At 39.1% G+C, this 12,671-nt stretch overlaps 1 protein-coding gene across 11 annotated transcripts in view; it reads left to right on the top strand.

The window, feature by feature from the left end:
• RUNDC3B (RUN domain containing 3B) overlaps positions 1-12,671 on the top strand; it is a 180,424-nt gene that overhangs the window by 113,069 nt on the left and 54,684 nt on the right. For all 11 annotated transcript variants that reach the window (XM_077997087.1, XM_001105352.5, XM_015134149.3 and 8 more), the window contains 2 exons: positions 4,458-4,626; positions 11,327-11,484. In XM_077997087.1, coding sequence (XP_077853213.1) covers positions 4,458-4,626; positions 11,327-11,484 — 327 coding nt within the window. The remainder of the gene's footprint in view (positions 1-4,457; positions 4,627-11,326; positions 11,485-12,671) is intronic.

Raw genomic sequence — 12,671 nt, 5'->3', positions numbered from 1 at the left:
ATCTGGCTGCTTCCTGCTGATATAGGCCGTTGTGGGGTTCTTTGGAGGTCGGAACTTGGGTATAGGGGTGGAGTAGCATCTGATTGTAAGTGACCCAGGAGACTCCTTTCATGTGGTCCTGGATGAAGCGGAGGACACAGGGAGCTGCGGGGGCAGTTAGATGTGGAGGCGCAGATCCTGTCTGGTTGCACCAGGAAGCATTGGGGATGGAACTGTTGAAGCCGGGATGGGGTGAGGTGGCTGAGACACTTGTGTGTGATGAGATCTGACAGTCGGTGAGAAGAGTAGACAGTAAGAGAATGTCCTAGGGTGAGCTTGAGGGCCTCCTTGGTAAGTTCTGTGGCAGTTGCCAGGGCTCGCAGACGAGGTTGCCAGCCCTGGACCGTGGGGTCTAACTGCTTGGAGAGATAGGCCACAGCCTGGTATGTGGATCCAACCGGCTGGGCTAGGAGGCCAGTAGCTGCCTTTTGTGGCTCCTTGGAGAATAGATGAAAAGGCCGAAGGGGGTTGGGGAGAGAGAGAGCAGGGGCAGAAAGGAGACAGTCCTGAAGCTTCTCGAAAGAGTTGGCAACTAATGAGGGGTCGGACAGCGGTCCAGTGGGCACTTCCTTGGCAGCCTGGTAGAGGGGCTTGGCTAGGACCCCGAAGTTGGGAATCCAATGCCTGAAATACCCTACTAGTCCTAGGAAGGACAAGATCTCTTCCGCATCCTGAGGAGGCTGGAGAGTTTTGATGAGGCTTATGCTATCTGCCATGAGGCTTTTTGTAGTGGGATGTGAGGAGTATGCTTAGGTAGGTGACAGAAGGGGTGCAAAGCTGAGCCTTGGCCAGGGTAACCCGATAACCTCGGTCACCAAGAAAATTTTAAAGTGTAGCAGTATCCACAAGGGAGCTCTCCCAGGAGGGACTACATAGTAATAAGTCATCTACATATTGCAATCGTGTGCTGTGGGTAAGGGGACAGAGGCTAACATCCTGTGCCAGTGCCTGTCCGAAAAAATGGGGGCTATCTTGGAACCCTTGAGGCAGAACAGTCCAAGTCAGCTGGGAAGAAATATGAGTGTCTGGATCTTCCCATGTAAAGGCAAACAGAAAGTGACAGTCGGGGTGTAGGGGAATGGTGAAGAAGGCATCGTTTAGGTCAAGGACAATAAAATGAGTGGTATTGGGGAATGCGCGAGAGAAGTGTATATGGGTTAGGAACAACTGGAAAGGTGGGGACTACTGCCTCATTGATGAGGTGTAGATCCTGCACGAGGCGGTAGGCCCCGGAGCTTTTCCGTACAGGCAGGATAGGAGTATTGCATGGTGAGTTGGCAGAGACTAGAATGTGCTGCTGGAGCAGGCACATGATGATGGGTTTTAGTCCCTGTCAGTGTTCAAGGGAGGTAGGGAACTGGGGTCTACAGGGAAACTTGGAGGGATCCTTCAGCTGGATGCAGACTGGAGTATGGTGCTGGGCAATGATCGGGGTAGAGGTGTCCAACACCTTAGGGTTAATGGGGACTAGAAACGGGAGTGGGGGGTCAGCCTGGTGGGGTTTATCAGGCGGGAGGAGGGGAAAGAAGAACACGAGGTGCGGGGAGGGGTTGGGCTGGAAGTGAACTGAGGCCCCTAGCTTGGAGAGGAGATCTCGTCCTAACAAGGGGACTTGGGCACAAAGGAATGATAAGAAATGAGTGCGAGAAGAGGGAGCCATCCAGGCGGCAAGACAGAGGAGGAGTCTGGCGGTAGGTGGAGGGAGTGCCATCAATTCCCATGACCGTGACAGCGGAGGGATGGCTGGGGCCACTGAAGGAAGGCAAAACAGAGTAGGTGGCCCTCGTATCCATAAGGAAGGATATGGACTTATCTGCTACCTGGAGCATAACCCTGGGCTTGGCGAGAGTAAAAGGGGTTCCCGAGTCTGGGCCTCTTCAATCTTCGTCGGTGTCGAGGAGCTGGAAGACGCCTCTAGTACCTGGAGGAGGGTTGTCACGTGGAGGCGTAGCGACCGTCTTCAGGTTGGGTCAGTCTGACTTCCAATGGCCTATCTGCCGACAGCTCGGACAGGGGCGAGTTGGCTCCTTAGGGTTGGGGCACTGCTTGGCCCAGTGGCCTTTGTTGCCACACTTGAAGCAGGCACCAGGTGGCACTCAGGGAGTACCTCCTCTCTGAGAGCTCCTGGAGCCAGCCGGCCTCAGGGCTGCTACCAAGGCCTGGGTTTGGAGTTGTACCTTCTGTTTTAGCCTGGCCTGTCACTGGGCCTCAGCTGCTTCCTCCCTGGAGTTGTAGACCTTGAAGGCCAGTTTGACTAAATCCTGGATGGGAGTTTGAGAGGGCCGTCCTCCACCTTTTTAAATATTTTCCGGATATCCAGAGCTGACTAAGAAATAAGGTACGTAGCCAAGATGGTTCCTCCTGCGGGGGAGGCAGGGTCAAGGCGGGTGTACTGAATGAGTGCCTCTGTCAGTCAGTTAAGAAAAATGGCCGGATTTTCATCTGAGTCTTGGACTACCTCCTTTAATTTATTAAAGTTGACCAACTTATTGGAGGCTGCCTGCATGCCGGCAAGAAGGCACTGGACCATCATGTCTCAGCGGCAGCGGCCTGCCTGCCCAACCTGGTGGTCCTAGCCGGCCTCGGCCGAGAGCACCACCTCGGTGCCTACTGGCATGGCCGGGTCAGTTAAATGAACCTGGTCAGCATGCTGCCTGGCTGCTGCTAGGATACCTCCCATTCCTCAGGGGACAGAGTTGAGGTCATAATGACATGTAGATGATGCCAGGTGAGGTTATACGCCTGGCATAGGTATCTGAACTCTTTGATATACAGAGTGGGGTTGGCCGAGAAAGAGCCTACATGCTCTTCAATCTTAGGTCTGCCAGCAAAAACAGCACATGGACCCGGACCACTCCTTTGGCGCCTGCCACTTCCTGCAAGGGGCACAGGAGGTTGGTCCTGGACCGGGTATGGGCTGAGACAGGCAAGGAGGAGGAGGAGGCAGGAGAGACAGGATCCGTCAGGTTTGGTGGGGACACAGGAGGAGTGGACAGAAGGGGTGGCGCCGACGAGGATGGAGACGACGACGGGTCAGAGTAAGGGGGAGGTTGAGCAGGGGACTGAAGGGGGGACAGGGAAAGAGTATTAGGGGGCTCAGAGAAAGAGGAGGAATCGTCCTTCTCCTTGCTTGAGGGAGTAGATTTCGCGAGCAAGACCTGGGCCAATGAACATCAGGCTCAGAGGTCTGGGCAGGAACACAAGTCCTAAAAGGCCTGACCATAGGGTACCTCGGACCATTTGCCTAGCCTCTTGCAAAACTTGGTCAGATGTGTGAGGATATTAAAGTCTAGAGTGCCTTCTGCAGGCCACTGAGACTGATTATCTAATTTATACTGCGGCCATGCCACTGTGCAGAAGAAAATAAGCCGCTTTCGTTTTAGGTCTTGGCTGAGACCTAAAGCCTGGAAATTAGCCAAGAGGCACCCCAGAGGGGATTTTGGGTCTGGTTTGGACTGGGCAGTCCCCATGATCCTGAGGCGGGCAGTCCGGAGGCAACGGGAGCATCCTCCCACTGCCACGCAGAGTGCAGGGTATGGCGGCTTCCAGAGAGGTTGGACGTCTCCTAGTCCCTGGTGCCGAGGTCACAAGTGACAAATGGGGGAGGCCCTGACATGGCCACGTTTTCAGGCAGGGACTCCCGGAGCCTGCAGGACGGGGGAAAACTTACCCAGCAGTGATCGAATTGAGTCTCGGATTTGGTGAAACGGCTCCTGGCTCGGAGAGGAGGTCCTGGCTCTGGGAGAGGAGAGCCTGCCGGAACCGGCAGGGGTCTAGGGAGGGGTCTCCTCCCGGGTTTCAGCACCAGTGTAATGTAATGGGGAGCCGAGCAAGAAGACACAAGGCAGATGAGAACAGAGGTAGCCTTCATTGGGCTCGCGGGCGAGGTTCACCAGTCCTCTAGGAGGAGGGCCGAGGAAGTCGCACTTGGGGCGGGTATCGGGGGCTTTTTATAGGGCGAGGTAGGTTGGGGTTTATAGGTTTCGGTTTTCCTGAGTTAAGTTTTGATTTCTGAGGAATGACGTGTCCAGGAGCTTGCACAGAGCAGGGTTTTTTTGGCGGGCGCGGGCTTTTTTCACACGCTGAGAGTCTTAGCAGGAAGTGAAGGGCGGGAAGTCCTAACAAAGGGCCTGCCATGTCAGGTGATACTGCCATGTTGGGTCTAGATTCCTGCCTAACATAAACCTCACTTGAACTTCTGTAGTATCTCCAGGGTTGGTTTCCAAGAGGGATTCAGCAGCCTATGCTAACTTGCCTTTTTTTTTTTTTCCAGGAAGCTAAAATCTTTATATCATTATAATTCTGTATTTAGTACTGAATATTTTCAAATTTGTTCACCATAGCTTGCAAATATAAAAGTGTTTAAGAATCAAGTTGGAACATATTTTTAACTTTTTAAAAAATTTTGATATTCCCAGTTCTGATAGTATCAGCAGTGATGAGGAGGAGCTAAGGACTTTGGGAAGCAGTGGTAGTGAAAGCAGTACTCCAGAGAATGTCGGACCTCCTTTCCTCATGGATGAGAACAGTTGGTTCAACAAGTGTAAGAGAGTTAAACAAAAGTATCAACTTACCCTGGAACAGAAGGTATTTTAAAATTATCAAAACACACTTAAGTTTATTCTTGTTATTGCCTTTGAACTGTGACTGCCGAAATATTTTTAACTGAATAAAATTATTTATCCATTGCTGCTTCTCTTCTGTTTTTGAATTGTCCTCCTTTTAATGAAAAATCAGGCAGTCATAGAAGATGCTTTTGTTTGTTGAACTTTTTCAAATTTTATGTTTTAACATAAAAACAAGCCATTATTTTAATAAGCAGTTTAATTTATGTATTTGAGATTTTAATTTCTATCATTAATTTTATAAAAGATTATTGGTTTGTGAAAATGCAGTGATTGCCTAAGCACGTACATCTGTTTTTTTGAAAATTAGATATTTTAGCAGCTCTTGTGTGTTAAGCACTGTAGTAGGCAAAGTGGAGTATATAACAGAAAGAAAACAAATTCTATTAAGGACTTTGTAACCATTACTTTCTTACTGTATTTTCTATTTTTCCCTTTTCTTCTTCTTTAATATCATTATTCATAGATGATATATATAAGGAAAGCCCAATGGAATTAGTGATAGAAATATTCAAAAAATTAAAAATGCAGTGGGGAAATTGTTATCATTTTACAAATATAAATAATTTTATCTATACAGATAGCTGTTGCTTAGAAAATACTTTTTAAATCCAAATTATATAGCTATAAACATTTGCATAATGCATACGAAGAAAACTTTTCATGTGCTATTAAAGGAGACTTGTGGTACCAGCAAGAATTCAGACTAAGATAATCTGAAAGTATCTTCATTGCAAAAATCTGAAAATGCTGAGTAGAATACAATTTTTTAAAAGATTTATTCAGAGCTACTCTCTCAAGAAAAGGAACTCACTAGGGATCAGAAACATAGACCTAACACAATAAGAATATGTGCATATATTGAGAGAACTGTAGGCCCCAGGGATGGGGGTGAAGGCATAATTCCTTAACCTAGAAACTTGCATTTTAACACCAACAAACAGCAGGCATAGGACCCTGTCATTCAGGTGGAAATTGAACCTAGAATGCAGGAATGAGATGCAAAATGGCAGAGTAAACAAATTTGTAAAGAAACCTTGGTTACATGAAATAGCAAAAATAATGACCAATATGGGGTGACATTGGTATACTGAAATATGTTTAACTGGCTCTTTTAGAGGAGATGGAAACAGAAGCCCTCAATTGTAGTGTTTGCCAATTTTTCTGGAATAAATACTCCCATCATGGCCAATTTAAAGGTACCAATATGACATCACTGAATGTAAAATTGGGAAGAGATGCACAGTAGAACACCATTCCATAGTATTTCTACTAAGATAGATGAAATAGATGTAAATGACTGTAAGAACATAGATAATAATAGTTAAAATATGGTGAAATAATTAGAAAGTGATGAATTTTGAGTAGTTATTACCTTTGTGTTTAATATAATTTACTTAGTTGTAAATGTATATAATTTAATTTTTAATAACAGCAATGTTTAACAACTGAGTTAAATTTCTGAAATTTAACAGTCAGTTCTTGAGAGCCTATACAAGCCAGCTACAGACCACCACTGGGAGTATGAAAGCAGAGCAGAACTAAAATGCTGACTAAAAAACATCAGAAAGAGTGAGAGATGCACAGTAGAACACCATTCCATAGTATTTCTACTAAGATAGATGAAATAGATGTAAATGACCATAAGAACATAGATAATAATTAAAATATGGTGAAATAATTAGAAAGTGATGAATTTTGAGTAGTCTTTTGAGCTAGTCTTTCGAGGTCTTTGTAATATAGTGAAGGAGGTTAGAGACATTTTTAAATGTGTGTGCCTGTTTCCAAAATTAACATTTAGAAGTTGCAATTAAGAGAATAGAAGTAGAATGTTTAATTTTCAAACTAGTAGAGGGAAAGAAAAGAAATAAGGAAAGATTGATCAGTATAATAGAAGGGAACACATTAGAAAAAATAAGGATAGTGAAAAGAGAACACAAAATGCAAATTACATATAACCAGAAGAGTCAACACCACCATAAAAGTAAATGGCAGAAACTTGCCAGTTAAGATAAACTCTTAGATTTATTGAAAAATAATTATAAAATTTAGCTCTATGCTATTGATAAAAGAGACACATAACATATAATGACATAAAAAGTTGAAACTAGGGGAATAAATATACTAGATAGATACTAACTAAAAGAATTCTATGTCAATATCATTAAACGTAGACATTAAGGCAGAAACATTTTTTTAAAAGGCAGTGTCTTTCTTTAGTCTTAATAATGCTTACTTTTTAAAGTAAGCATTCACCAAGAATATATATCAGTGCTGAACTTACATCTATTTAACAATATATCCATGAAAAATATGAAGCAAAAATTAATTAAATGTCCAGAATAAATTGGTAATTCCATAATTATAATGAGAAATTTTAATGTCTTTCAGAGTAATTTATAGATTGAATGGATGTAGTGAACTTCAGTAACACAATTAATAAACCTGATCTAAAATATATTAAATGTTAACAATTAGAATATATAATCTTTTCAAGCATATATGGAACAGCTATAGTGTTTTTTTGTTTTGTTTTGTTTTTTATTTTTGTTTTTGAGATGGAGTCTCGCTTTGTCACCCAGGCTGGAGTGCAGTGGTACAATCTTGGCTCACTGAAACCTCCACCTCCTGGGTTCAAGTGATTCTCCTGCCTCAGCCTTCCGAGTACCAGGGACTACAGGCATGTGACACCATGCCTGGTTAATTTTTGTATTTTTAGTAGAGACGGGGTTTCATGACGTTGGCTAGGCTGGTCTCTAACTCCCGACCTCAAGTGATCTGCCCACTTTGGTCTCCCAAAGTGCTGGTATTACAACTATGAGCCACCGCACCTGGCCAATTTTTTATGGAGCACACTAGGTTACAAAACAAATGTCCACAAATACCAAAGAAATGATACAATATTATCATTTTAGTATAACTTTTATATTAATATAAGGTCATGTGAATAGTGCAGTAAAGTTAGATATCCATACAAAAAGTTTAGCACCACCCACATGCGACCCATGAAATTAAAGAAAAAATTGTCTAAATTATAGGTCAAAAAATTGAGGAAATAGAATACTTTAAAATGAATGAGAATGAAAATAATGCATACTAACCGTTGTAAGTTGCCACACAACTTGTATAGTACTTGTAGAAATACTTAGATATTTAGAAAAGAAACAATGAAAATTAAAGAGATAAGTATCCAAGTAGTCGTCAAAGAGCAACCAAACCAGTTCAAAAAGAAGGAAAGTAATAAAATAACATATATTGGTGAAGTAAAAAACAAAGAAACATAATTAACAAAACCAAGAGATAATTATTTGCAAAAATTAATGAAATAGACATTCTAGCTAGAATAATTTTTTTAAAAAATTAAGGCACAGATAATCTTAAGAATGGAAGAATAGACAGCACAGCATAAATGTGGGAGAAACCCTCCCAATAATTATTAGAGAATATTTAAATAATTTTATGATAATACTTTGCAAAACAAAGAATTTTTATAAATACTACTTATCAAAACTGATAGATATATAGCCATTTAACAAATTGAATAAGTAGTTTAAAATCTATCCAGTCCCCCACCAAAAAAAAATATCATGTATTGTTTTGGTGAGTCTACCAAATACAGTCATGCACTACATAATAATGTTTTGGCCAACAATGGGTCATGTATATGAGGTGGTCCCATAAGATTATAATAAAGATGAAAAATTCCTATCACTTAGTGGTGTAGCCATGGTAATGTTGTAACACAATGCATTACTCATGTGTTTGTGGTGATGCTGGTGTAAATAAACCTATTTCCCTGCCAGTCATTAAAAACTAGCATATACAATTATGGACAGTACATAATACTTGATAATGATAATAAAGTACTGTTACTGGTTTACATATTTACTATACAATGCTTTTTAGTCATTATTTTTTAGTGTACTCCTTCTACTTAAAAAACAAAAAAATTAAATGTAAAACAGCTTCAGGCAGGTCTTTTAGGAGGTAGTCCAGCAGTAGGCATTGTGATCATGGGAGATGACAGCTCCGTGTATTAATGCTCCTGAAGTCTTTCCAGTCGGACAAGAGGCGTAAGTGGAAGACATTGATATGGATGATCCTGACCCTGTGTAGGCCTAGGCTAATGTGTGTGTGTGTCTTCATTTATAATGAAAAAGTTTAAAACATTAAAATTTTTTAAAATGTGTAAATAGAAAAAAAGCTTATAGAATCAGGATGTTAAAAAGAAAATATTGTTGTATAGCTGTACAATGTATGTTTTAAACTGTTATTACAAAAGAGTCAAAAAGATTTTTAAAAGTTTGTAAAGTAAAAATGTTATAGTAAGCTAAGTTTAATTTTATTACTGAAGAAAGAAAACATAAAAATAAATTTAGTGTAGGCTAGGTGTACAGTGTTTATAAAGTCTGCAGTAGGGTACAGTAGTTGTAGGCCTTTACATTCGCTAACTACCCACTCACTGACTCACTTTGAGCAATTTCCAGTCCTGCAAGTTCCATTTCACAGTAATGGCCTACATAGTTGTGCCTTTTTTTAAAAAAAAAATTCTTTTATACCATATTTTTACTGTCCCTTTTCTATGTTTAGATATATAAATACTTGCTATTGTATTACAGTTGCCTACAGTACTCAGTATAGTAACATGCTGTGCAGGTTTGTAGCCTAGGAACAATAGGCTATACCATCTAGCCTAGGTGTGTAGTAGACTGTACCATCTAGGTTGGTGTAAGTACACTCTGTAATGTTCATAGAATGGCAAAATGGCCTAGCAACACATTTCTCAGAACATATCCCCATCATTAAGTGGCACACAACTGTATGAGTGATCCCTATTTTATATGGACTGTTCCTGAGAATAGAAAAAGAAGGAATAGTTTTCAATGAATTTAATGAATCCCAGTATAACTTTTATGCTAACATAAGATCATGTGAATATAGTATCAAGTGGGAATGTGATTAGTATAAAACCAGTAGTAAAAACGATTACTACAATGGCAATATCAATAACAGTATCTAGTAAATGTGAAGATATACACGGCTTATATCCTAGGAATTCTCCTCCTAGATACATCTCCTCGAAACTCTTGGATGTGCATACCAGGAGACATAACAGAGTGTGTTCACAGCAATATTGTTTATATTAAGAAAAACCTAAAGTGATCCAAATGGTCGTTGAGAGAACAGTGACAGAAGAGTGAATAAACTGCAATATTCATACAATGGAATACTATACAGTTTTTAGAGCAAATGAACTATAGCTAGACTCATCAATATAGACAAAACATTTTCAAAAGGATATTGACAAAACGAAGCAAAACTAAACAACTTATTGTTTAAGATGACACATATTTGTAGTAAAACTGGAAAGAAAAGTAAAGAGATGATAAATACAAATCTAGGATATTGTTACCTTTGCAGAGGAGACAATCAAGGAAGGCATTATATTGGCTTTTAAAGTATTGGTGATTAATCTAGGTGGTGGATATGTGAGTATTCTTTAATTACTAATGTTTATGAATATATATTGTTTATATATATTCATAAGCTGTATATATGTGAAATATTCATTTATAAAAATTTAACTTCTGAGATTTTATTATAGAAGAACAAACATTTGAGAATTATCAGGAAAAAATATGAAAAATAAGCTCTTGAAGAATAGTATTAGCTACTCTTAACATGTATCATAAATCTAAAATAGGTGAAAGTTTATTAAAGACACATGAATAGGGTAACATGTAATAGAAGAATACTTTAAAAAGATTCTAATTAAAAATCCTTAGAGGAATTTGAAAGTACATTGCAACTAAAAAGAATAGAATGCCATGGGAAGAGAACAATCAGAAAACAGGAAAGAGCTTTTGAAAATTAAAAATATGATTTCCTGAATCAGAAATTTAGTACAAAGGGTTCGAAGATAAATTCAATAAGGTTTCCCAGAAAGCAGGACAGGACAAAGAAAAAGTAAAGAGTAAAAGGTTAAGAGATCATTCCAAAAAGTTTTATATCTATTACGTGTTTACCAATAATAATAGCTAGTAATTATACATTGCATGCAGTATACTAGACACTGTTCCAAGCAATTTACCTGTATTGATTCATTTAATCCTGCCAACTAGGGTACTCTGATGGGTCCTACTTTTTTAGATGGTGAAACTGTGGCACAGAGAGCTTAAGTAACTTGCCCAAGGACACATAGCTGATAAGTGGTAAAACTGGAATATGACACTAGGCCGGCAGGCCTAACCAAAACATTATACTACCTCTCACTAACATATTAATGCTAAAATGTTAATGTCTATGTGTTTTTGAAAAATAATCACAAAGAGGCAAATTTCTAATTGGTTATTCTGTTTTTAGGTCTGTATTTTGAAGCTAGGAGTCATGGAGTTGTTTTGAAGCTCAGAATTACAATGTTTTAACTAAGTTTTGCATCAAATTAGTTTCTCAAACTTCAGAGAAGAGTTTTAAATAATGGAGAATATATGTTAAATTTTTATATTCAATTAAAACAAATTTTTTACTAATTTATCAGTAATGCTTTGAAATTGTTTCATTACAATATAAATAGGAATAGCATTTAAGTTACTCAGCATTTATCTTCAGGATATGTATTAGAATTTTGCAGTTGCTATATCTTGATGATACTGAATTTCCAGGGTTACCTTGAAGAACTCTTACGACTTCGAGAGAACCAACTATCTGAATCTGTCTCCCAGAATAAAATACTACTTCAAAGGATTGAAGATTCTGATCTGGCCCATAAACTGGAGAAGGAACAATTAGAATATATAATTGTGGAGCTTCAAGATCAGCTGTAAGTACAAGCCTTTTAGAAAAATGTTGGTAGTCTGTAAACATTAAGACAACATGTCGTGTTTTAATATAGGAGGCAAATTCCAGTAAATCTGATTGCTTGTTAATTCTTTTTCACCTACACATTTTTTGAAAGTTTACTTTTGTTTTTGTTATTACAAAAGTAATCCATGTTAATTTCAGAAACTTAAAAAAATACAAGAGGCCGGGTGCAGTGGCTCATATCTGTAATCCCCCGCACTGGGGAGGCTGAGTTGGGCAGATTGCTTGAGCCCAGGAGTTAGAGACCAGCCTGGGCAATGTGGCAAAACCCCATCTCTACTAAAAATATAAAACATTAGCTAGGCATGGTGGCATATGTCTGATTGAGCCATAGCATTCCATTCTGGGTGACAGAGCAAGACTCTGTCAAAAAAAAAAAAAAAAAAAGAAAGAAAGAATAAGAATAAGAAAATACAAGAAGAGAGTAAAAATTACCTTCAGTTGTGTTACCCAGCATAAACTGGTTATAACTTGGTGTATATTATTCCAAATGCATATGTATAATTCTTAAAGTAGTTATTGATTGACTGATTATAAACAGATGGTATTTAGACTAGTGCTACTCAAACTATAGTGCTGGTACATTAACTGTTACTAGGTTGTGCCAGAATGTCACTAAGCAGAGTTTAGGATAGCTGAGTTATTTTTTAATAGCAAGACTCTTTTTGATGAAGAAAGCAGTATATGGAGCTACTTTCTGGTACAAGACTCTTGTCACTGTTAAAGCACTTGTACTAATCATATTTTGTCGGGCTTGCTTTGTTCAATTGTTTATTGTGAAAATTTTCACATATTAATATGTAATCTTAAAAAATAATTTAAATTTTTTTATTTTGAAGTAATTTCAATTTTTCAGAAAAGTTATAAGGATAGTACAAAGAATTCCCATATGACCTTTCCTAGATTCATTATTTTCAACATTTTGCCACATTTGTCTTATAATTCTGTTCCTTTCCCTAAACACATATACATTTTTTAACCACTTGAGAGGTTGCATACATTATGGTCCTTCATTCCTTACTGCTTCAGTGTCATTCTTAAGAACTAAAATATTCCCTTATATGATCATAGTTCAGTTGTCAATTAAAGATATTTAAATTGATGTACTTTCACCTATAATTCATTTTCTAGTTTTGTCAAATGTCT

This window comes from Macaca mulatta, chromosome 3, assembly GCF_049350105.2.
Source record: "Macaca mulatta isolate MMU2019108-1 chromosome 3, T2T-MMU8v2.0, whole genome shotgun sequence".
Taxonomy (NCBI): domain Eukaryota; kingdom Metazoa; phylum Chordata; class Mammalia; order Primates; family Cercopithecidae; genus Macaca; species Macaca mulatta.
This window is presented reverse-complemented; position numbering and strand designations above follow the sequence as displayed.